This window comes from Puma concolor, chromosome E2 (genome assembly GCF_028749965.1).
Source record: "Puma concolor isolate L17-30 chromosome E2, mPumCon1.1.hap2, whole genome shotgun sequence".
NCBI lineage: Eukaryota > Metazoa > Chordata > Mammalia > Carnivora > Felidae > Puma > Puma concolor.
The window spans coordinates 50973824-50998950 of NC_141681.1; the positions used below are offsets into that span (position 1 = coordinate 50973824).

General features: G+C 47.1%; 1 protein-coding gene and 1 long non-coding RNA gene across 7 annotated transcripts; both read right to left on the reverse strand.

Moving 5' to 3' along the window:
• Nucleotides 1–2102: 2102 nt before the first annotated feature.
• Nucleotides 2103–3283, reverse strand: LOC147573647 (uncharacterized). Its single transcript, XR_015244938.1, has 2 exons — nt 2276–3283; nt 2103–2233 (listed from the first exon to the last, which is right to left on the reverse strand). It is a non-coding gene; the product is annotated as an uncharacterized LOC147573647 (long non-coding RNA).
• A 1131-nt stretch (nt 3284–4414) lies between these two features.
• ZNF180 (zinc finger protein 180) lies at nt 4415–22963 on the reverse strand. Of its 6 annotated transcripts, none has more exons than XM_025914963.2 (5): nt 22704–22963; nt 19904–19993; nt 12620–12694; nt 7934–8060; nt 4415–6603 (listed from the first exon to the last, which is right to left on the reverse strand). In XM_025914963.2, the coding sequence occupies exons 2-5, from the start codon at nt 19952–19954 to the stop codon at nt 4868–4870; spliced, it is 1989 nt and encodes a 662-aa protein (XP_025770748.1). In that variant the 5' UTR covers nt 19955–19993; nt 22704–22963; the 3' UTR covers nt 4415–4867. The 6 variants fall into 6 exon arrangements, with proteins under 6 accessions (XP_025770748.1, XP_086546156.1, XP_086546157.1 ...); XM_086690030.1 differs by having other exon boundaries at nt 22887–22960; XM_086690031.1 differs by lacking the exon at nt 22704–22963 and adding an exon at nt 22484–22600.
• Nucleotides 22964–25127: the final 2164 nt, after the last annotated feature.

Consider the following 25127-nt stretch of genomic DNA (forward strand, 5'->3'; position numbering starts at 1 on the left):
TCTACTGGCCGCAACCGAAGTTACTTAATATAAGCTTGGTTTCATAAACTCTCGCCTTTTTTCATGACCAGCATCTGAACCCTCTTTTTTTATGTGACAAAGTTTTCACTGGAAAATGATCATCACCCAGAGATCCCAGACTTGGAATTGGATGTAGTGACGTGAAGCTCTAGGTTATCCCTATATGGGGAAGAGAGTGAGCATGTTTTTGATTTTAAGAGAGATAGTTGTATTATGTTACGTAAGAGGCTGTATATACATATTTAAGTCAAAGTACAGAAAGTGAAGAAAATGTTGCCTTATGGGCTACGTAGAAGAGAGGTCTATACAGGAAACTTTTCCAGCTGCTGCTTAGCAAATGAATAAAATTCTATGAATGACAAATTGGCTACTTAGTTCTTATAAGCGGAATGTCGAGCCCACCCACCATTACAGACTCTCCAGGAAACACGAGACCTAGTGACCTTGACCTCTCAACCTACCACATAGCTCAGATGCAGGCACAGCTTGGGATCCACCAGACCGAGGCACTTGCCTCAGATTTGGAATTAAAACAAATCAATGTAGTTATATTAAGAAAAATTAATATATCTTTTTTTTAATTTTTTTTTTTAACGTTTATTCATTTTTTTGGGACAGAGAGAGACAGAGCATGAACGAGGGAGGGGCAGAGAGAGAGGGAGACACAGAATCAGAAACAGGCTCCAGGCTCTGAGCCATCAGCCCAGAGCCCGACGCGGGGCTCGAACTCACGGACCGCGAGATCGTGACCTGGCTGAAGTCGGACGCTTAACCGACTGCGCCACCCAGGCGCCCCGAAAAATTAATATATCTTAAGGAACTTCGGGAACAGCAAGGAAATCTCATAGACCCTACAGCATCATTCTGCCAATCATTTCCATGTATAAAGCCCTGAACGCAATCTTACTGCTTCTTGCCAATTCTTGGACCCACCTAATATCCTTTTCTCAATCAATTAGCTAGAGTTAGCTCATGTGCTTCCCAACTAAGAACCCAGGCTGCTATAACTTGTAAAGAGTAATGCGCTAATTACTGACATGAGCCACTGAGTCTCCAACAGTGAAACAGTCCATGTGCAACCTCCATCAACAAACTGGAAAAATACTAATTTTTCAAGAGAAAGCTCTGAAGGCATAGGTAAGGTTAACTGGTCAAGTAGGTTAAGTAAGACATACAGAATAGACAATATTGATGGAGTGCAAAATCCAGAAGAAATTTAAAAATACAAAAGCATATCTGAAAACAGTACTTAAAAATCTGGATTTCCCCTCTCCTGGCTGAAATCTCTCAAAAAACCATCAATAAAACACATTTATCTTTTCGAGCCTAGGAGTAAGCTGAAACATCAAACTACAAAATAAGATGGGAAACGTGCAAAAGCAGTAAATACGGAGGAGGAGGAGTGTGGGAGGACACATGATTATAGTTAACACTGCTATAGGGTATATTTGAAAGTTGTTAGAGAAGTCAATCTTAAGAGTTCTCATCAGCAGGAACAAAACAAAACAAAACATGGTTTTGTATCTATATGAGATGATGAATGTTAACTGTGATAATCATTTCACAATATATGGAAATCAAGTTATGTTGTATTCCTTAAACCTACACAGTGCTATATGTCAATTATATCTCAATAACGCTGGGGAAAAGTGAAAAACTGGTTCTAGGAGAGTATTTCCTAACATCTAGGTAGTTAAAAAAACATTTTGGTCACTTTTCATTTATTTCTAATTTTACTGGAGTATGGTGAAAGATACTTGGCGTGTAAAGTCTCTATAAATTCTTCTCCGGCAAAGTACAACTTCATCTTTGTGAATTTTCCACAAAACTTTATGCGTACATCATTATACATGTGACATATGCATATATATACGACACACATCATTATATATATATAAATGCCACACATGTGCCATTAAAATCAAGCTACTGATTTCCTTTTAACCTGAAATTTTAGGTTCAGAAGTTTAATTACATATTTTTGGCCTGTTGTCAGATGCAGTTAACTTATTTTTGGTTGACTACCTTTAAATTAAAAGAATACCTTTCCTACAAAGGAAATTATTGAGTAAATTATATAAATTAATATTTTTATTTATTAGTTGACTATCTTACTTCAGTATACTTGGCAAATGTAAATCACCACCCAGGAACTGATATAACCTTATGACTTGGTGCACAAAGACGACTCACATATTCAAACTGGCCCAAACTACACACACACACACACACACACACACACACACACACACACACACACACTCTCTCTCTCTCTCTCTCTCTCTCTCTCCCCAAAATTTTTGCAGTTTTAAAAATTTCACTTTCAATGAAATATTTTCAATGTTTACTGAAGAGATTGCTTTCCAGTAAATCACCTTCCAAACTTGAAATATTCAGAGCCCTCATTCTGAGACCCACTGGCTTTACTCATTTGTACAATCATGGCTTCTTGCCTTCAAAGGAAGATTCAACATGCCCAATGAAAACAATCCTTGGGGAGCTTGGCTGGCTCAATCGGTAGAGCATACAACTCTTGATGTCAGGGTCATGAGTTTGAATCCCACGTTGGGTGTAAAGATTACTTTAAATGTATGTGTATTTTTTTGGGGGGGGGGGCGCCTGGGTGGCTCAGTCGGTTGAGCGTCCGACTTCGGCTCAGGTCACGATCTCGCGGTCCGTGAGTTCGAGCCCCGCGTTGGGCTCTGGGCTGATGGCTCAGAGCCTGGAGCCTGCTTCTGATTCTGTGTCTCCCTCTCTCTCTGCCCCTCCCCCGTTCATGCTCTGTCTCTCTCTGTCTCAAAAATAAATAAATGTTAAAAAAAAATTAAAAAAAAATAAATGTATGTGTATTTTTTAAAAAGAAAGAAAATTATCCTAGCACAGGCATTAGTTTCATCTATAGTTTGGGAGGAAGCCTATTCAGGTCCTGTTGCTAAATTATGGTACTTCACAATTTTATGTTGTCCCCAAAAGGCAATGGGCAGAAAACACCTGCTATTCCTCTGTGCATTCATTGACTGAAGATCTTTCAGGGTGTGCGTCAAGCCAGTTTTCTAGCCATAAACAACCGTTCCCCAGAACTTGTCATTGCTTTGTGTGCTGTACTCTGGCTCCACTTAGCATCATCGCATGGAGACAGAATTTTATTAAGGGCAACCACTATCAGATGTCACTTATGGTTTCTCCTTTTTTCCTCCAGGGAATTCACATCTATTCTCTGGTCTCCCATTTCAACTCTCCGCTTCCTTTTTTTTTTTTTTTTTAGTGTTTATTTATTGAGAGAGACAGAACAAGCAGGGGAAGGGCAGAGAGGGAAACAGCATCTCAAGCAGGCACAACGCTCAGCACAGAGCCTGAAGTGGGGCTTGATCTCATAAATAGGAGATCATGACCCGGCCAAAGTCAAACGATGCTTAACTGAGCACTCAGGTGCCCCTCTCTGCTTACTTTTTATTAACTCTCTAGGATCAGAGGTGTCAGGTCCATGATAATCCATAGGAGTAGAATTCAAGATTTAGGGGCAAAGGCCAGAAAGACATGTGAACCACATCTTACAATCCAACCTACAGCTACAAATCTTGCCTAAAATCACTCTTGCAAACATAATTTAGGTGATGAGCACTTAGCCGTAATAGTGCCCTCCCACTCATAAGATTTTCATATTAGGGAATACACCCCAGAGGAAAGAAGACAAGACTGCATGGCGGGGGGAGAGGGGAGAGGTAGGACCCTTAAAATAGAGCTCTTTTATACTGCTTTGGAAATATTTTTTAAAATGCCCTTTGCACAGCCTGTGTATTCTCCATCCCTCGTACAGAACCCCTTCTGGCCTAAATTTCCAGTATCCCATTGCCAGGGAAACATTTAATTTTCAATGAGGAAAATCTCTGGGAAGCTAAGTTCTAAGGAGTGACCTGCTCAAGCTAATCCAAATGGAAATCTCAGAACCCTGTGGGATCTCTATTTAGCCACCTAGTCTTTCCTAAATGGTCAAAGATGGAAATCTTTGGTTTACTTTTTGTTTTTAATTTTTACTCCTCATATTACTTAGTATAGTAAAATAGCACACATTCCAAAAAAGAAGAAAACCAGGCATAAACCTAAAAATCAGATACACCCAGAATCCCTTTCAATTCTGATCCATACACAAATATCACAATGGTTCTAGAAATTAATGTTCGATTCTCTTGGCCTGCATTTTTTTCACTTCATATCATAGCCATATCCTATTTTTAAAGAAATCTTCACATATAACAGAAAGCACTGCATAAAATAGATTACAAAGTAGCTACCGGGGAAATCGTGTCATAAAATGATACTGAAATATCGTTTTCCAGCCTAGCTTCTAATACTATAGCAGTTTTCCAATCTACTCAACAAGCCCACCAGTGTGTGCATTCTCATTTACTCTTTATTGTTAAAGAGCTCTACTTCACTCACAATCACTCCATAGCAAGTGGTAATTTTCTCAGATTCAAGTTGGAGTGCTTTCTGCAAGGAAAAGTGCCAATATTTGTTACTTATGTGACAATGTGTCATAAATGCCAAGTTTGATTTTTAATATGGAATTGCTAAGTAAAATATATGATTCATTGTTCTTTCTTCTCTAGAATGAATTTCCAGATACACGACAGAAGGCTGACTGCAAGCTAAGAAGGAAGGAAGGAAGGAAGGAAGGAAGGAAGGAAGGAAGGAAGGAAGGAAGGAAGGAAGAAATTGAAGAGAAAGAGGAAAAGAAAGAGAAAGAGAGGAAGAGAAAGAGGGTGGGAGGAAGAAATGCAAGACAAAGGAAAAGGAAAGGAAAAAGAAATATACTCTGGCTAAAAGATTTCCAAACTCGTTACATTCATTCATAGGGTTTCTCCTCAGTATGAGTTGCCTGATGCCTAATAAGTTTAGAACTATTAATGAAAGCTTTCCCACACTGATTACACGTAAAGGGCTTTTCTCCAGTATGAGTTCTTTGATGTACAATGAGTCGAGCACTCAAGCTGAATGTTTTTCCACACTGATTACATTCATAGGGTTTCTCCCCAGTATGAGTTCTTTGATGTTGAGTAAGGCATGAACTCTGCCTGAAGGACTTCCCACACTGATTGCATTCATAGGGCTTTTCTCCAGTATGAGTTCTCTGATGTACAACAAGAACGTAACTCTGACTAAAAGACTTCCCACACTGATTACATTCGTAGGGTTTTTCTCCAGTATGAGTTCTCTGATGCATGACAAGGTGAGAGCTGCGGTTGAAAGATTTTCCACACTCATTACATTCATAGGGTTTCTCCCCAGTGTGAGTTCTTTGATGTGCAACAAGCTGAGAGCTCCAGCTGAAGGATTTCCCACACTGATTACATTCAAAGGGTTTTTCTCCTGTGTGAGTTCTCTGATGGGCAACAAGTTTGTAACTCTGACTAAAGGACTTTCCACATTGATTGCATTCATAGGGTTTCTCGCCAGTATGAATTCTTTGATGTGCAATAAGTTTATAGCTCTGGATGAACGACTTCCCACACTGACTGCATTCATAGGGCTTCTCTCCAGTGTGAGTTCTTTGATGTGCAATAAGTTTGTAGCTCTGCCTGAAGGACTTTCCACATTGATTGCATTCATAAGGCTTCTCTCCAGTATGAGTTCTCTGATGCACAACAAGAACATAGCTCTGGCTAAAAGACTTCCCACACTGATTACATCTGTAAGGTTTCTCTCCAGTATGAGTTCTCTGGTGAGAAACAAGGTGAGAGCTCCGGCTAAAGGATTTCCCACACTCGTTACATTCATAAGGTTTCTCCCCTGTGTGAGTTCTCTGATGTGCAACAAGATGAGAGCTCCAGCTGAAGGATTTCCCACACTGATTACATTCAAAGGGTTTCTCTTCAGAATTTCTCATGTTTTGAGCAATGGATGAACTCTGGGAGGTTTTACTACAGTTATATTGACTCTCTTCAACAGGGACTCTCTGTTGTTCATTATGGGATATACTGTGGTTCAAAACTTGCCCACATTCCTCAAAGTCAAAGGATCTTCCTCTGGCATGTATTTTCTCATGTATATTTAAGGGTACATCATTGCTAAAACATTGAATACTGTCACTAAATCCACAGGATTTAGCCTCTGTTTGAGTTCTTGTAAACTGAATAAGGTGAATGTTCTGGTGGGGGTTTCCACATTCATTACTGTCACAGAGTTTCTCACTGTCATGAATCATCTGATGACTGTTAACAATAGGATTATAATGCAATTTTTTTACATGTGAGGCATGTTTATGAAAATGGTTTCTTATGGATATCATCTGGGGTGAAAGAAGACTGGGATTCAGACCACTCTTCTCCTCAAGTTCATCATTTTTACAGACTCTCTCATAAGTAATAGCTTTCCTGTGAGTAAAGGCCATTTCTTTCAAAAGTCTCTCTTGTTTTTCCTGTTGCTTCTCCAACGGGTCCTTACAATCCCGAACTTCTTCACATGAAGCTAACCAAGGATCATCTCTTGTCAACCTTTCTAACTTCACTCCGTGGAATGGTTCGTCATCAAAAATGTTCTGCTTTGATATTGATTCTCTTCTTCCAAGTGCAGTTGCCAAGTCTAGAAGAGAGCAAAATAAACATCCTAGCCAAAAAATGTTAGAGTTGGAATATTGGGAAAAAGCTGACAAGAAAGTATGCAAAATATAGGTGGATTTGTTTTCAGCTATGGACCTATAACCTGGATTAAGAAAAGAGAAGGGTGGGAAGAAGCAGCAAGCAAAGAACTACCACAGCCCATTGAGAACTACCAGTAGCCCAATAAAACCACTGGGGCGCCTGGGTGGCCCAGTTGGTTAAGCGTCTGACTTTGGCTCAGGTCATAATCACACAGTTCATGAGTTTGAGCCCTGCATCGGGTTCTGTGCAGACAGTTTGGAGTCTGGAGCCTGCTTCAGATTCTATGCCTCTTCTCTCCACTCTTCTGCCTGTGCTATGTGTCAAACATAAATAAACATTAAAAAAAAACCCAAAAAACTAATCCCAGTGTTGCTGAATAAAAAATATTTTAAATGCCAAATATCTCCATATTCCAAAGTAAGATCACCCATATAGAACCTACAAAATAACAAACAATTGTGCAAACCTTAGCAAAAAAACAGAGTCCTTTCTACCCTCTTTAGTGCTAGACACATGCTCACTGAAGTATAGGATAGTATCTACGCTGCTGGAGGCATGAAATGTGCTAGAATAGTCTGTGTCAGTAGGACATGGGCAAACTACTTTGTGAATCAGAAAACAAAGAGTGAGAGCACTGTTATCCCAGGTTCCCTAAATGCTTTAGAAGCAATTATTACGGCCTGATGGATTCCTGGGGTTCCAAGTGAGAGAGAATGGAGATCAGCCCAGAAGCAGAAGCCCGTGTGGTTACTAGGTCAAGCAACAGAGAGTACTCCTGGAAAAAGTGGCAATGTATACAGTCTAATAGGAGTGGGAAATGGAGACACATGTGGCATGCCCGGTGGGGATTTTTGAAACAAATCTCCAATATATGTACTGACTCCTAAGTGTCGGTTTCTCACCTGGATATGTATGTTAGGAAATGTTTGTATTCATCTCCTGGCTCCCATGAGGAGACTGCATCTGGTTTGAAAAGCGGATGGGGAACTAAACAGGATTTGGGGTGTTTGGGGCTGGGGACAAAAGAAAATCACTGTAGAATTTGGTCCCAGTCTTTGGCCTTTAGGAACCATGAAGACTGAACAAGCTCAAACCTGAGAAGCTGTACCTTTGCTACCCTATGCATTAAAATTGAATCTTCACTGGGGAATAAAAAGCACAAACACAGTCTATGTGTGGTCAAAATCATTCTGGCCTCCGAACTCCATAGTTCTCAATCAATGGAAATCATTTCAATACACAAACTTCATTACAGGGGACTGTATTCTTACCCCAAGAGACCAGGTCCCTGTGGTTCTCTAGGTTCACATCTCTGTCCAGGGTCCTCTGAACAGGGTTCAAAGTGCCTTCTTCCTTCTGAGTGAAGTCCACAGTCACAATTTTGAAGCTCTCTCCTTCCTAAAACAGGACACACATTCCTGCTCAGCTGGGCATCATTTCCTTCCAATGTTCATAAAGGAGGAAAAGATTGACGAAGGGAAGAAGGAAAACTTGATGGCCTGGAAATTGTCCTGAGACTGTCAGTGTCCAAAGGATTCTAGTCAAGGTGTACAGGTGCCTTTTAGGGAAACCCCTTTGGGTTTTGGATGCTGGATCTGTTGATACAACCCCAAAGAGGAAAGGATAAAAACAGATATAAATTGTTTTCTCTCTTGTTCACCTTGAACAAAATGCTTATTCTGATTTTTGCACTGGTGAATATAGAATTGCCAGTAACGAATTCTCTCCAAATTCCCCAAATGGAACAAAACAGAGTCAGCATACTTTTTCTGTCAAAGGTGAGAGAGTAAACATTTTAGGCTTTGTAAGCCATACAGTCTTTATCACAACCACTCGGCCCTCCTCCAGCAAGAAAGCAGGCACAAAAAATATATAAACAAATGGGCGTGACTGTATTATAATAAAGTTTTACTTACAAAAGCAGGCGGTGGGCCAGATTTGGAAGAAATGGGTTTTCTCATCTATTAAGAGCACAGGTCTGCATTTTAAAAATATATATCTAATCTGACCATCTGCCTTCTAAGCTGAGTTTATCCCATTTTTTTTTAAAGTTTACTTATTTATTTTGAGGGGGGGATGGGCAGAGAGAGAAGGACAGAGAGAACCTCAAGCTGTGCACTGTCAGCACGGAGCCTGAAGCAGGGCTGGATCCCATGACCCTGGGATCATGACCTGAGCCAAAATCAAGAGTCGGACTTTTGACTGACTGACCCACCCATGTGCCCCACCCCACTTCTATTTATTAGGTTTAATCATTCCCAACTCATAGGGTTGTTCAGTAAATTAACTGTGACGATATACGAAAAGCTATTAGCAGTTTACCGAACAAAAAAGAAAACGGCTGGAAAATTATTAAGGTTATCAGGTTTGAGAACTCTAAAAAGATTAAGTGACAGCCAATGTGACTGTTACCCTGAGCTCTCAGTCCTCCGATGACAGTTCTATTTTGTCCACACTCAGAGCTGCAACGTAGAGCCTTTAAGAGACAGACGTGCTGTCGTTACTGTCATGGACGGGGGGGGGGGGGGGGCTTGGACTGCCTCCTCTAAGCAAGAAAGGACCCGTTTCCAAGCCTACCGGGCAGGAATTTTGATCCAATAAAGTGCTGAGGGTGATCTGTATTTAGCCAAAGGCAGCAAAACCCAGGAAAGTGGAACGCCACTTGCCGCTAAAGGACTTTCTAGATAGACCTGGTATCCTTAAACTGTGTTCGTGAATAGGACACACGGTCCCCGGAAGCCCGTGAAACTCCACGCAAAATGCTGCTGCACCTGCATTTTTCTCAGTCAGGACCTGTAAGTTTCACCAAAATCTCAGAGGGGTTCATAATTAACCCAAAACGGCGTTCAGAAATATCATTTGCACACTGCCACCTGTGTTGAACATGGCTCTCTGGGTACTGGTTTCCAAGCTCCAATCCTCACTTCCTTTTTATAAACACTCCCCTTCACTCTTCAATGTAGGTCCCTTTAATATCAAGCTTGTTCACATGTCAAATAAATAATGCCGGATTAGATTAGCACCGCTACCCCCGCTCCAGCTCCGGCTATATGTTCCGAAGGTCCCACGGGTTTCTATCCTAAGACTCCCCACACTGTTGAGTCTGCTCATTTGCGCGACGGCCATCTTTGTCACTAGGCTGCAATCCGTGAGGGCAGGGGCAAGGTATTGATAGTTTGCAACTGTAACTCCAGCGGCTCAGCATATTGGTGTACCGTAGATAAGAAATACATACTCGGCAAATGATTTCAATGAGTGAATCTGTAGTCTCAACAGACTTCATCATCGATCAAAATAATCTGACTTTGGGGCCAAATTCTGGTTTAAGTTCTCTCTCACACCTGAATCTCATCAGGCCTATTGCACACCTATTTGAATTTTTTTTCTTAACGTTTATTTATTTCTGAGAGAGAGAGAGAGAGAGACAGAGCACGAGTGGGGCAGGGGCAGAGAGTGAGGGAGACCCAGAATCCGAAGCAGGTCCCAGGCTCTGAGCTGTCAGCACAGAGCCCGACACGGGGCTCAAACTCACGAACCGTGAGATCATGACCTGAGCCGGAGTAAAACGCTCAACCAACTAAGTCAAATGGGTATCCCTCATCACACACCCATTTGAAAAGCTTTTCGATGTGTGGATACTGGCTTTATCCCCACTTATTCTGTCCTTCCTCTCACCTGCCCCAAACCTCCCACTCCTCAAAATTCTTTCCTAAGCCCTTCAACCGTGCCCCTGGGAACTCTACTTCTGTAATAATGAAATCCTACAGCTTCAACATCGTTACCAAACATTCCCTCTACATCCCTGTGTTAATGGAAACCTACACTTACCCCGTCCCCCGCAAAGACCCCTCCTCTGCAAACCTCACAGGCTCCGGTTCGCTCAGCATCAAAGGGGGAGGGTGCGTGTCCTCTCAGCTACACTGAAACTCACGCCATTTACCTTACTTCTTGGACCTTGGTCCTACCAGCCCCTTGAACACCAAGCCCCACCCACCGAAGACTTACAATACCTGGGATTTACCCTCTACTTCAAGAACCTGTATGGTCTCAGCCTGCCCTGTCTGTAGCATCCGGTTGTAGAGGTCCCTGACAATCATATGAAACTAAGTGACGTCAACGACGCACTTCCTGGGCGGCATCAGGCTGTGAGCTATTCTCACAAGGCCCCCGTGAGAAAATACCAGTAGCAGCACCATTTTTACAGATGAAGAGCTAGAAGGGTAGAGAAACGAACACGTACGCTTGAAGTCGGTGGCTGGGATGCAGCCTCAACTCTGCCTAACACGTGCCCTCAGGCATTGATGCCTCGCGCTGGCCCAACTCCCGGCCCTGAGAATTGCTCTTCGGCACCCCACTCTTAGCGTGAGCCCCCAGACCTTGAGATCCCCACACAGGAATCCCCCTCTCAAGTCACACCCATGGAACTGCCCACCTCTGATTACAACACTCCGCACAATCTCTCCCTCTCTCTTCTTGTGCTTTGACAGTCTGGGGCCCTTCCTCGATTCGAGTATCCCCTATTACTGTCTGCTGGTCTATATTCTTTTCCTTTCCATTCGGTGCCCCTGTTATCTTTTCCATCGTAATTATTCAGTGTAGAGTCCACGGGGCATTCCTTTTAATCTTTCTACTGGATATGTTCAAAAATCCCCCTTCAAATAGTATCTTGCCTTATGGGACTTTGGCTGAATGTACCCTGGCTGCAAAAATGAATCTGAATGTCAATGTATGACCAACGGAAAGAAGGTTCCGGAATGCCACTGGGAAAGAGAACTCACAAAAGCAGCTGGATGGGACACTATTAATGGTCTCTACCTCATAATGATCCTTTCAGACTGACCAGCAACCCTGTTATACCTCCTGGAGCTGCCTGTCTCTCATAATACAACACTACTGTTTTCAGCCTTCTCCACTCACGTCAAGCACCTACCTCTCCATTCCAAGTGCCACCCTCAGGCCCCACCGATAACCACCAGATTGCTCACAGAGAAAAACCCAAGCCTTCGAAGAATTCCCTCAGCCCCATTCTTCCTGAATGGGTCCTTCCTCCTCTGTAGAGCCGACACGTTCACACACGCTCTGAATGAATTTCTCCGGTGCTAATCAGGGACTCTGCTTTTCAGTTTATATCTCCTCCCTCTCTTGATTAACTTATTTTTCTCCACTTAATCCTTCCCTGAAACCACGTAAACAGAGTCAAATCTTTTTAATCCTTTAAAGAGAAAAAGGTGACATCAAACTGGACTCTTTCTGGCAGATCCAGAAATGAAGGGAGAGGGGCACCTGGGGGGCTCAGTCGATTAAGCATCCGACTTTGGCTCAGGTCACGATCTCGTGGCTTGTGAGTCTGAGCCCCGCATCGGGCCCTGTGCTGACAGCTTGGAGCCTGGAACCTGCTTCAGATTCTGTGTCTCCCTCTCTCTCTGCCCTTCCCCTGCTCTGTCTCTCTCTCTCTCTCTCTCTCTCAAAAATAAACATTTAAAAATTTTTTTCTAGGGGCGCCTGGGTGGCGCAGTTGGTTAAGCGTCCGACTTCAGCCAGGTCACGATCTCGCGGTCCGTGAGTTCGAGCCCCGCGTCGGGCTCTGGGCGGATGGCTCAGAGCCTGGAGCCTGTTTCCGATTCTGTGTCTCCCTCTCTCTCTGCCCCTCCCCCGTTCATGCTCTGTCTCTCTCTGTCCCAAAAATAAATAAACTTTGAAAAAAAAAAAATTTAAAAAAAAAAAAAATTTTTTTTCTAAATAAAAATAATAAAAAAAGGGCCCCTCCGCCTCAAACTTGTAGCTATCACTCTCTGCAATCTTTTACATGGTAACTAACCAAGTTTTCGTAAACGATGCCCACTTGCATATCTGTTTCCTCCCGTTCTGCTCACCTCCCAGGTCACTTCAGCCTGGCCCCTGCCCCCCAGCAGACATGCACATTTCTACATTTCCCAGGGTAAAGAGGGCCAACTCACCGGGGATGGAAGGGCCAGTGACCCGGCATCTTCTTTCTCAACCTTGACGATACTCTCTGGAGGAAGGAGAGAGTCCTGAGCAGGAAACAGACGAGAAAAAGGAAAATAACCAGGAAACTAAGTCATGGCTCGAAACCGCCACAGCGAGGAGGCTAGAATTCGACAAACCGCCTGTGTTCACACATCCCACCTACAAAACGTCTGCTCCCTCCCATTGGGAAGCTTGAGAGAGAGAGAGACAGGGGACAGCTGGAGGGGCAATGAGACACCAGACACAGGCGTGAGATCTCTGTCGGTCTTCCAGGCCAGCCCAAGTACCAGCGCAACGGAGCTGAGTGATTCCAGGCACCGTGTGCGAGAAAAGAACTGTTCAACCAGGTGGTCGGAACTCCTGGATCGCGGAGTTGTAAGCAAATAAAACAGACTACAGGGCGACCAAAGAATCATAAAGATTCCAAAATTAACTTCAGAAAATGTTTGGCAAAAAGTGCCACCAACAAAGGCACCATCAGTAAGAATCTATACTATTAAGATTTGTTCTAGGGGTGCCTGGGTGGCCCAGTCGGTTAAGCATCTGACTCTTGATCTCAGGGTTGTGAGTTCAAGCCCCACGTTGGGCTCTACGCTGGGCGTGAAACCTACTTTAAAAAAAGTATTTTGGGGGCGGGGGGCACATGGGTGGCTCAGTCAGTTAAGCATCTGACTTTGGCTCAGGTCATGATCTCACAGTCTGTGAGTTCAAGCCCCACGTTGGGCCCTGTGCTGACAGCTCAGAGCCTGGAGCCTGCTTCGGATTCTGTGTCTCCCTCCCTCTCGGCCCCGCCCCTGCTCATGCTCTGGTTGTCTCTCTCTCTCTCTCTCTCTCTCTCTCTCTCCCCAAAATAAATAAACATTAAAAAATTTTTTTGACTTTTTTTTATTAAGCCCTATTCTAGATCGGTAAGAAAAAGGGACCTTCAACACTACAAGGGACGAAGGAAAATGCACGTGCAACTCAACTATGAAGAAATATAATGGCCAGTGACTATACAAAAAGATGCTCACCTCTTTAAATCAGAGAGGATCACGTCTCTATTTCTATAACTACCTATCTCTATATATTAGAGGCTATAAATTCACACTGATGCCCCTCATTGCAATTCAGCAACACATGTGATTCTAGCCCTTCCTGCTTCCCATTTCTGTACCTTCTCTGGCTCCCATTATCCATACCTCTATATCTGCTTGTTTGCTCAGACCGCTGTATGGAACCAAAATCCTGACCACACAGAGCATTTCTTCTGCCTGTTGTAAGGACTCCCACCCCGGTGGCCCACTAGTCAAGAGTGTCATATACCATCAGCGGGAGTTTAAGTTGCTAGAACATTCCTGCAGCACTGCACCCATATGCCCGTGCTCTCTCTCCCTGCCTCCCCTCCTCCCCCTCTCTCCTTCCCTCCTCTAAGCGCTGGAGCCACATCCATGTAAAGAAGGCCCCATGAGAACGCTCGGCTGCTAAGTCGCCTGCACAAGTGCCCAGGACAAACACCAGGATGGTTAGGCTGCCTTACAACGGCTGCGTGGGCATCACTGAAGAGCGCCAGGGGCCCAGGAACGAAAACACACAAGCCACACTCACAAAGCCAAAATGACAACTTCAAAACTACAGACAGCCCACGGGAGTCACAAGTTTTGACTCGCGCAGCATGGAAACGTGGCTGCAGAGAGAAACCGCCTTCCTAATGGGCGGCAACGCACGGGGAGGCTCAAACCCACGAACTGTGAGATCATGACCTGAGCCGCAGTCGGACGCTCAACCGACTGAGCCTCCCGGGCGCCCCTGTGATGTTTTTGAATAGATGTGTGCGCTGTGAAAGAAGTACCACGGTCAAGCTGATTAACACATCCAGCGTCTCGCACTTATGGGTTTGTTTTGTTTTGGATGATAACACTTAAGATCCACTCTGAATGTTGAGGATGACGGGATAGGTAAGGCTCTGCCACCCTCTTGGCAGGGTTTTGGTCTCAGCCGCTGAAGGCAGGCAGGATCTTCCCTGGCCCGGCCGCTTCCAACGTGTAAGTCGTTGAAATCTCCCAGGTGATGGCCGACAGGGTGGCCCGCGGGACTCACATACCGAGACTTGGGCTCCCTTGATTGCTCTCTCTGCCAAGGCTCTCATGGACATCCGTCAGGCCCAACAGCTCTTGTGCGTCTTCTGATCATGATTAAAATGTACTAAAGGATGGGCGCCTGGGGGAGGCCTCGGCTCAGGTCATGATCTCATGGTCCCTGCGTTCCAGCCCCACATCGGGCTCTGTGCTGACAGCTCGGAGCCTGGAGCCTGCTTCGGATTCTGTCTCCCTCTCTCTCTCTGTTCCATCCCTGCTCAGGCTCCATCTGTCTCTCTCTCAGAAATAAGTAAACGTTAAAAAGAAAAAAATTTTTTTTTTTAATTTACTAAAGGACATTCAGAGTTGAGAAGTGTGCTAGCCAGCGTCCAACATGGCCCTCGATGACCCTGCCCTCCAGGAATTCACACCCTGTGCAGCCCTTGCACACGGTACCAGGGTGGGTCTGCATGACCGAGGAGCCACAGAAGTGACGGTGTGTCCCTTCTGAGATGACATAAGACACACCGTGGCTTCCACCTTGGTTGTGTGCAATTAAGTGCTGTCCCTCTGCCCTCCCTTTCTTAGATCCCTTGCTCCACAAGAAACCAGCTGCTGTGTTGTGTGCGGCCCTGGAGAGAGGTCTGTGTAGCGGGGAACTGAGGCCTCTCGTCGACGGCCACGGGAGCGAGCGAGCGAGCTGGCAAGGGGGTCCTCCTACCCAGTCAAGCCTTCACATCAGCCTGGGCCCACAATTTACTGCAACCCTGTCGGAGACCCTGAGCACCAGAAACATCCAGACCAGCTGCCCCCGGATCCCTGACCCCAGAGACTATGTGCGGTAATAAACGCTGGTTGTTGCTCTAAGCTGCGAAGTTTTGGGGTATGACGTCACGGATGGCTAATACGAGAAGGAAGATGGTTTTGCTTCTCCTAGGCAGCCTTGGAATATACAAGAAGCGTATTTCCGTCTGCGAGAACTAGGTCATCTTTGTCCCTAACACCTCACGCAGGGCCTTCCGCTGGTTGGGCAATCAATAAATATGTGATGAAAGTGAAAATTATAATGAGCAGCTTGCTACTTCCGTTGTATGTTATAGAAGAGCGAAAGGGCCATTAAGATTCTCAGAAAAACACCCAAAGTCACTAGCTCCGAGTAGAACACCAGTGGTCACAATCAAAGCACGCTTTACCTGTAGTTTTGATAACGTGTGAATGTATGTATATAAATTTAAATGCATAACTCCCTCTAAAACTCTTGCCCATGGGTACACCTGACCCTTAAGCAACACCAGTTTGAATTGCACAGGTCCATAAACATGTTGATCTTTTTAATAAATACAGCACAGTACCATAAATGCATTTTTTCTCCCTTATGATTTTCTTAATAACATTTTCTTTAACCTATTCTATTTTATTGTAAGAATATAGTGCACAGGGGCGCCTGGGTGGCTCAGTCGGTTGAGCGTCCGTCCGACTTTGGCTCATGTCATGATCTCGCCATTCACGAGTTCGAGCCCCGCGTCAGGCTCTGTGCTGACAGCCCAGAGCCTGGAGCCTGCTTTGGATTCTTTGTCTCCCATTCTCTCTCCGCCCCTCCCCCGCTTACGCTCTGTCTCTGCCTCTCAAAAATGAATAAACGTTGGGAATGCAAGCTGGTGCAGCCACTCTGGAAAACAGTACGGAGGTTCCTCAAAAAACTAAAAATAGAACTACCCTACGACCCAGCAATTGCACGACTAGGCATTTATCCACAGGATACAGGTGTTCTGTTTCGAAGGGACACATGCACCCCCGTGTTTATAGCAGCACTATCGACAGTAGCCAAACTATGAAAAGAGCCCAAATGTCCATTGATGGATGAATGGATAAAGATGTGGTATATATATACGATGGAGTGTTACCCGGCAATCAAAAAGAATGAAATCTTGCCATTTACAACTACGTGGATGGAACTAGAGGGTATCGTGCTAAGCGAAATCAGTCAGAGAAAGACAAATATCATGACTTCACTCATATGAGGACTTTAAGAGACAGAACAGATGAACATAAGGGAAGGGAAGCAAAAAGAATTTGAAACAGGGAGGGGGACAAAACATAAGAGACTCTTAAATATGGAGAACAAACAGAGGGTTACTGGAAGGGGTGTGGGAGGGGGGATGGGCTAAATGGGGAAGGGGCACTAAGGAACCTGCTCCCGAAATCATTGTTGCACTAGATGCTAACTAACTTGGATGTAAATTTTAAAAAAACAAAAAATGAAATTAAAAAAAAAAGAAACAAAATGCACAAAGATAAAAAGAGAGAGAAAAAAACAGACTCTTAACTGTAGAGAACGGACAGTTACCAGAGGGGATGTGAGTGGGGGGATGGGTAAAATAGGTGATGGGAATTAAAGAGTATATTTATTCAGATGAGCACTGAGTAATGTATAAAATTATTGAATCACTATATTGTACACCTGAAACTAATATAACACTCTATGTTAGCTATACTGGAATTAATAAATGAAATAAAAATTGAAAAAAAATGAATAAACGTTAAAAAAAATTTTTTAAAAAAATACAGTGCAGGGGTGCCTGGGTGGCTCAGTCGGTTGAGCGTCCGACTTCGGCTTAGGTCATGATCTCACAGTTTGTGGGTTCGAGCCCCACGTGGGGCTCTGTGCTGACAGCTCAGAGCCTGGAGCCTGCTTCGGATTCTGTGTCTCTTTCTCTCTCTTCCTCTCCCCCACTTGTGCTCTGTCTCTCAAAAATAAATAAATGTAAAAAACAAAATTTTTTTTAAAGAATACAGTGCACATAATACATACACAAAATATGCATTGACTGTTGATGTTGTCAGGCTTCTGATCAACTGTTGTCAGGCTATTAGCAGTTATGTTTGTTTTGTTTTTTTGTAAGTTTTATTTCTTTATTTTGAGAGAGAGAGAGAGAGAGAGAGAGAGGGAGAGAACCCCAAGCAGGCTCCGCACTGTCAGTGTGGAACCCAACACGGGGCTCGATCTCTCGAACCGTGAGATCATGACCTGAGCCAAGATCAAGAGTCATACGCTTAACTGACTGAGCCCACCCCCCCAACCCCGCGCCCCAGCAGTTAAGTTTGGGGAAGTCAAACTTAACTATGGATTCTCCACTCTGCCGGGGGTTGGTGTCCCTAAATCCTGCATCGTTCGAGGTCAACTGTACAGGGAACCAGATACAAAGACATTTACAGCAGTGCTATTCGTAACAGCAAAACATGGAACATTAAATATCTGTGAACAGTAAACCCGTAAGTTCTGGGGCATGGGGTGGAAATCTGGGCACCAGATGTGCAAACTGGTACCAGATTGTCACTGCTCCCGGGCCCTCACAGTGGACAGAACTAGGAAAACACATGTGTATGTCTCTCTCCACACACACACACACACACACACACACACACACACACACCCCATTGAGACATCCATACATCTCCACGTACTTCTACACCTACATATACTGAAAACCCCAAGTCTCGTCGCTACCTACAACTCCCACCGATCACTAAGGTTTACTCCAGTGTTCTCTCTCTTACCACATCTGATTGTGAGAACACTGGCTCCCAGGAGCCTTATTAGGTTTACTCATCTGATCAGCGCCCCCGTGGGTGACTAATCTCCCATTTCCACAGCTGCTCCTTCTCCCGCACGGACGCTCCTTGGCCCTCCTAGACTCTGACACGGGGGCTCTCTCGACCCTCCTTGGGCTCAGACTCTGCAGGTGGCCTCATCCCACTTGGACTTGGACTCCATGTAGATGCCCTTGACTTCCTGCCTTCGCTCTGATACCCCACCCTGGGCTCCCCCCTCCCCCCCGTGCACAGAGAACCTCAATCTTCTCAGGCTGTGACACACTGGGATGTGTCCCCAACCCCAACATGGACGCACTTCTCACCCTGCCTTGGCTGACACCCCATCCATGCTGGACCACCCTTGGCATGGACGCCCTCACTGCACTCGGGCTGTCCACACTGAGGCATCCCCTCTACGGAGGCCCTTCTCACCTGCCCTGGGCCCATCACCGCAAATATCTTCCTCCCCCAGATGGACATGTACCTCACCCCACTTGGGCTCTGATTCTCCGTGCCACCTTTTTCACCCTGTTTGGTCACGATGTCCCCACACGTGGACACCCTCCTCACCCCAGTCAGGTTGTGACACCTCACAGGAGGGAGCCCTCCCTCCCTCCACCACAGACGTCTACCCAGCTCGGCCCCATCTCATGGCTTCAGGAATGAACTGTTTAGGAAGGGGGAGGCGAAATTCTAACACTTTTCAAGAAATCAAATGTTTTCGAAGAACATTTACTGTAGGAAAATGTTTTCGATCGTTGATTTCTTAACTTTAAAATTTGCTGCACAAAAGTAGAAAAATATAGGTAAGTAAATGAATACATAAGGTCCCTCGGAGTGTAACTGACACTCTCTGTTAACTGACGTGTTTATAACCTTCTAACACATTTCCTATAATACACACCGTATCTTTTTTAAAAAAGACGATCATTTCTAAATGCCATTTACTGAACACAGATCCCACATATCTTTGTATGTTGGGACGCGTGTATCGTCCCATCAATGGCCACAGTATATTCCGTTTCACGGCTTTACCGTAACTTTAATGCTCCCCTTGCGTGGCCCCCTCTCACACATTCTTCCCAATTTTTCATTCCCAAGCAAAGGCCTTTGATACCAAGATGCCAAATTCCTCCCAGAAAGAGTTCTCTGGGTTCAAAGAGCGGGGAGGTGGGGGCGCCCGGGTGGCTCAGTGGGTTAAGCGTCCGACTTCAGCTCAGGCTGTGATCTCACGGTTGGTGGGTTCGAGCCCCGCGTCGGGATCTGTGCTGGCAGCTCGGAGCCTGGAGCCCGCTTCGGATCCTGGGTCTCCCTCTCTCTCTGCCCCTCCTCCCCCTCGTTCGCGCTCCATCTCCGTCTCTCTCTCTCTCTCTCAAAAATGAATTAAAAATTAAAAAAAAAATTTTTTTTTTTTTTTTTTAAATAGGGAGGAAATGCAGGGAGCCTCCAAGAACGTATAGAGGATAAGGTCAGGGGAGACCAAGAGCTCCCAGGACACCGCAAAGGGAACGAGGACAGCCTCCGGAGCCTAGAGGGTCCGGCTGTGGGGCCTGGGTGCGAGCAAGCTGTGGGTCTCCTGGAGGAAGGGGAAGTCCCACTCACCTGCGCACCGGTCTTCAGGGGCCCTGGGGGCTTCTCATCCCGCTCTTCCATGCTCTCCTTCAGGCACAGGCAGGGGCCTGAGGGCCTGAGCTGCAATGGTGCAAAAGCCCTGAGCAGAGCATCCTTGCGTAGGTCCCCTCCTCCCCCCCCGCCCCGCCCCCCAGGATTAGCCTCCGCTGCCAGGACGCACTCCCCACGACAAGCGCGCCTCTAGAGGTTTCTGCCTGAAAAGCTGCGCACGCCTCTCCCAGGCCAAGACTCTGCAGCTCCAACCTGATTCCTCCACTATCACAGGCCCCCAGACCTCCTGCCTGTAAGTCAGGCCCCAACACGGCCTCCTGCCCACCACCAACATCTGCAGTACAAATCGGTCCCTCCCTGCCCCACTGGGTTTCTGGGAGCCTCACAGACGCCCAGCACGTCGAGGACCAGCTAGTGAGCACTCCCTCCCCCGAGACGTGAATCTGCGGCCCTAAACCAGCAGCATCTCTTCCTGGAGCAAGGAGTAGGGCTTCTGGGATTGATGACCCGGAACCACACTCCCAACTAAATGTCCCACCCCTCCCAGAATCCTCCCCTTCCATTAACTAGGCCTGACCCTCCAGCAACCTGTCGTGCCCTGCCTCCCACTTTCTGCTCAAACAGCCAAGCACAGGCGCAGAGCTGGGCTGCACCTAGGACTCGGTGCCTCCACCGTTCTGGGTCCACTGGCCGCTACCAGAATAGCGCCTGCCCGATTCCCAGCCCCAAACCCTCCTGAGCCCTGAACGGGTAGCTAAGACTTGGTCCCTCCATCAACGTGGGTACCCTCGGCCTGAATCAGCAACAGAGCCAGGCCTGGGAGCTTCCTGACCAACACCAGCTCGTGCCAACCCCTCCCAGGCCCAGAATGTGGACTTCAGCCGTCTTCCTGCCAACTCGATTGTTTCTGGGTGTGAGACTAGAACAGCCCCCTGGCAAATCCCACCCCCACACGCCATCTCGCCAACCCTATCCCCCCATCTCTCCCTCTTACCCACACCCTTGACCCCCAGGATTCTCACTCAGTGTAATGCGGGTTCACCATGCAGCCATATCCTGAACTTGCCCACACACCGTCTCCTCCACTAACATCCACAGGCCCCTGCTTGAGCCACACCTGCCCAGATTCCTGTCCGAATATCTTCCCGGTCACCTGCAGCCTAGGGAGATCCTGTCCTCCCGCCAACCTGGGCACCACCACGGGTGACTGGGGCGCCATCTGCACAAAGACCCCAGCACCCTCTAATACCCACCTCCAGGCTCCCGTTTCCCGTCCAAATACCCACGTGTATGCGCAGGGGGCCATGGCGCAGCCCTAATGCTCCCTCCACCCGCCTGGGCATCCTCAGGCAATACCAGGGTCCTAGGACTGCCCATGCCTCCCCGTTCTGCCCAAGACCAGAGGCTGCGGTTCCAGCAGCGACTGGGCGGGGCCGCGCGCCTAGGTTCCCTCCTCCTGCTGGCATCCCCGCGGATACCCACGGAATCCACATCCCGGACCTGGGCCCTCCCCCAGCCTGTGGGTTTGTGCAATCCCTGCTCCTGAAAGGAGAAGCCGCACCTCGCACTCTGCACCTCAATAGCCGGGGCTACCTCAAGCACCCACAAGCCTCTGTGAGGATCTTAGGGGCACCTGCGCCACGGCCTGCTTGCCACCAAAACATCAGAACACCCAAACAGTAGCTTGAGCAAAGAATTCCAGAGTCCGCCCCAGGACCTGGGCGCTCACCAGTCTGGATGGTTCTCCAGCTCATGACAGAGCAGCTCCCATGGGAAGCAAGCCTTTTGGCTTCCTGCAGCCCAAATGTGGATCCCTAGATGCCACAGAGTACAGCCCCTTCCAGGTCCAAATCTACAGCCCAGACTCTGTCCCTCTACCAATCTGGGCATTCTCGTGCCCGCAAGTGGAGTTGCCCCCAAGCAAAGGCCCTGGGGCTGTCTACTTCCAAACGTGCCGGCAGCATCCGGGGTCCTTCCCAAATAGCTGTCAATTTCACCGCAGCTGTTGCAGCTCTGACCCTCCCGGACTCCACTTCTGTACCTCCAACCCAAAGTCTGCACCCAACTTGAATGTCCTAAGGCCCTGCACTACCCTACGGGGGTCCCAGGATCACCAGTCCAAATTCCTGCTTCCCAATCAACACGCCCAGCCTGAGCAGGGAGCGCCCTGCCTAGAAACTGCCTCCAGGCCCTGGCTCCTCTAGCAACCTAGGAATCTGTAGTCCATCAGGGATTCTCAGAGAGTTCGCTCAGGTAGCATTGGTTCTTCTGGAGCAAGAATCTGCAACTCAAACCTGGTCTCTCCACTACCGGGGGCGCCCCAGGTCCCCAAGCCAACTGCCCAGAACCTCACCTCCCACGTCCTGCTTCCTATTCAAACGCCTGCTGAAAATACAGGAATAGGGGCAGAGCCTCTCTCCTGCAAATCTGCAATTGAGTACTCTCTCAACCCAGTCTTCAGTCCTCAGATCCTGCACTAAACCAGCCTAGCACTGGAGGAGGGGAAGCGGGGTTCTCAGGATCGTCCCACATCCCCGCATATGGCCTGTCTTCACCAACCTGGGCGTTCTCAGCCTTGGGACAAGAGCACCACCCTATCAAGCACTCGCGCACTCCCGAATCTGCAGCTGCACCAGGATCCCTACCTACTTCGCGACCCCGCAGAAGCGCCGCACGCTCAGGTCCTAGGTCGCCCACCCACACCCCCAAACCCACCTTCCCGCCTACACCCTGCGCATGCGCGCACGGGACCTCCAGCGCTGCCCCGCCCCTCACCGACCTGGGCGTCCACGGGCTCGCGGCCCAGGACTGGCCTGTCCCAGCTTCAGGGCCCGGCACGGCTCTGCAGCGGGACGGAGTCGGGTTAAGCAACCCCCTGCGCCGATTCTGCAGCACGACAGACTCGGGTTCAGTTAGTTCGGCCCCCTCCCCTACTCGGCATCCGCAGGGCCACTCGGCTGACCTCCGAGCCCAGGTGCGTGGCGACAGCAGGCATCCGCGCGCGGGACAATGGCTGCGTTTCTGGCCAAACCCGGAAGTGCGTTTGGGCTCGGCGAGCCGGGACTACAATTCCCAGAAGCCCCAGCGGCACGGGCGGCGATTAGGCGGGGCTTCAGCTCCACCCGGAGGCGAGTGTGGGGATTACCGCGAGCCGTGTCAGGTTGGGGTACCCGCGGGGGCCGCGACTGTCTGTGTCCCCGTTTCTGCGCGGCGCCGAGACGGGGAGCGGGACCCGCACGGTCAGGTCACGGCTGCGATACGTGGGCAGTGGCCGACTTGGGAAAAGCTGGCCTGGGACCGGCTGGACGCCCCGGAGCGGCCGTGAAAACGGAATCCCCATGAAACTCCTCCGGGGACGTCCCCTCCTGGGACGTCCCCTTCTGGGACGGCTGCTTAGTCAGATGCTTGGTGCGCACCGTCTCTTCTTGGTCCTCAAGCCCAAAGATGGTGGCTACAAACCCGTTCGTTACACAGTCCAGGGAGCTCCTGGCGAGTCCGTCAAGAATCTGATATGTTGATATGTTCTTGTAGCTCATTCTAGTAAAACAGCAAGAGTCCTTTTGTTTTTTAAATGGAGGTCTTTCCCTGCCTGTGAGACTTTAAGGATCGTACCCTCCCCCTCCTGATCTGTTTTGGCCTTCATCTTCTGGCCGTTTTTCTCTCTCAGCTCCAGCCACGCTGGCCTTTCCATCTTCACCAGCAGCTCTGGCAGGCTCCCACCCCAGGACTTTTGCATATGCTGTTCATGCTGGCTGGCAGGCTCTTCCTTTGCCCATTCCACTGGATTCTTGCCATCTGGTCTTTAGGCAGATGTCACCTCCTCAAGAAGCATCCCCCCACCAACCATTGTAAACTTACAAACCCTTCACTCCCCCACGTACTCCCTGCCTCCCTTCTCATCATTTTTCTCTAGAAAATGCTGGAGAGCTCCAGCAGGTCCAGGGGTTCCCGAAGGATGAACGGCGTCGGCGAAAAAGTGAAAATAAAACAAGACTAAAATAAAAAACTAACATAAAAACAAAAAAATAAAAATGGACACAGACAACAACAGTGTGTTGAACTGGCCGATTGATTGTAGCAAACGTGGCATTATATTTGCTAGTGATCTCCTTGTAGCATACGTCATCTACGTTTTCTGGCATTACCCAATTCTCAAATTGTTCCTTTGTGTCCTCATCCAATAAGGAATACCATGATTGTTTTCTCATAACGTCCCCTCCTGCCCTTTGCTTATTAATTTCTTTCATTGTTTTTATTATGTATCTATGCTTATCTATAAAGTAGTTGCTTTGCTGTTTTCATGAAAGGTCATTTACCTCTCAACCCCTCAAGTGGAACAGTTACAGGGACATGACCTCTTGGTTGTTTCCCTGAACCATTCGTGGTTTTGAAGAACAAAAGTGTTCGCCTCGGTCCGAGGTGCCAGGAGGGGGCCAAGAGGGCCTTATACATTCTCAGAGAGGCAATGCACCTAGGAACCAATGAACCATTCTGCAGCTTAACCGACTAGGTTCACTCATCATCTGGAATGCCTCCGGGAGGCCAGGTGGGCCTAGGGGTTGAAGTCACCTGTGCCCAGAGATACACTCCTTAGTTACCGGAGTGGGGCTTTCAGATCCATATGTCTCTCCTTTATTGGCCTCCTTTGCTGGCAAATGCATGAGGCTATCCTTCCTGTAAGTAGAGAAGTCTCCATAGGGGGTGGCAAGGGCTAACCGTAAGGCCGCACAATTTCTTGGAGCCTTATCTTCTTCTTCCCTAATGGTTCTTTTCCCAGGGGGCCTGCCGAGGGCAATTCCCCAACAGACAATACCCCAGGTACTTTAATAAGGCCAAATTACCTAAAAGCGGGAGGACAAGAAGCTTCACTGTCGGCAGGCCGCCCTGCAGTCACCAATCCGTCCACAGCCCAGGCCTTGCCACTCAGGCAGGGATAGCTCGGCTTCCAGCAAGAGAATTTTATATATATATTTATTTATATTTATATATATTTATATAAATATATATTTATATTTATATAATATATATTTATAATATATTAATATATATTTATATATTTATTATATTTACTAATATATATTTATATATTTATTATAGATTTATATTTATTTATATATAAATATATATTTATATATATTTTCATATATATTTTTTCATATATGTATATGAATATATATTTTTCATATATATGAATATATATGTA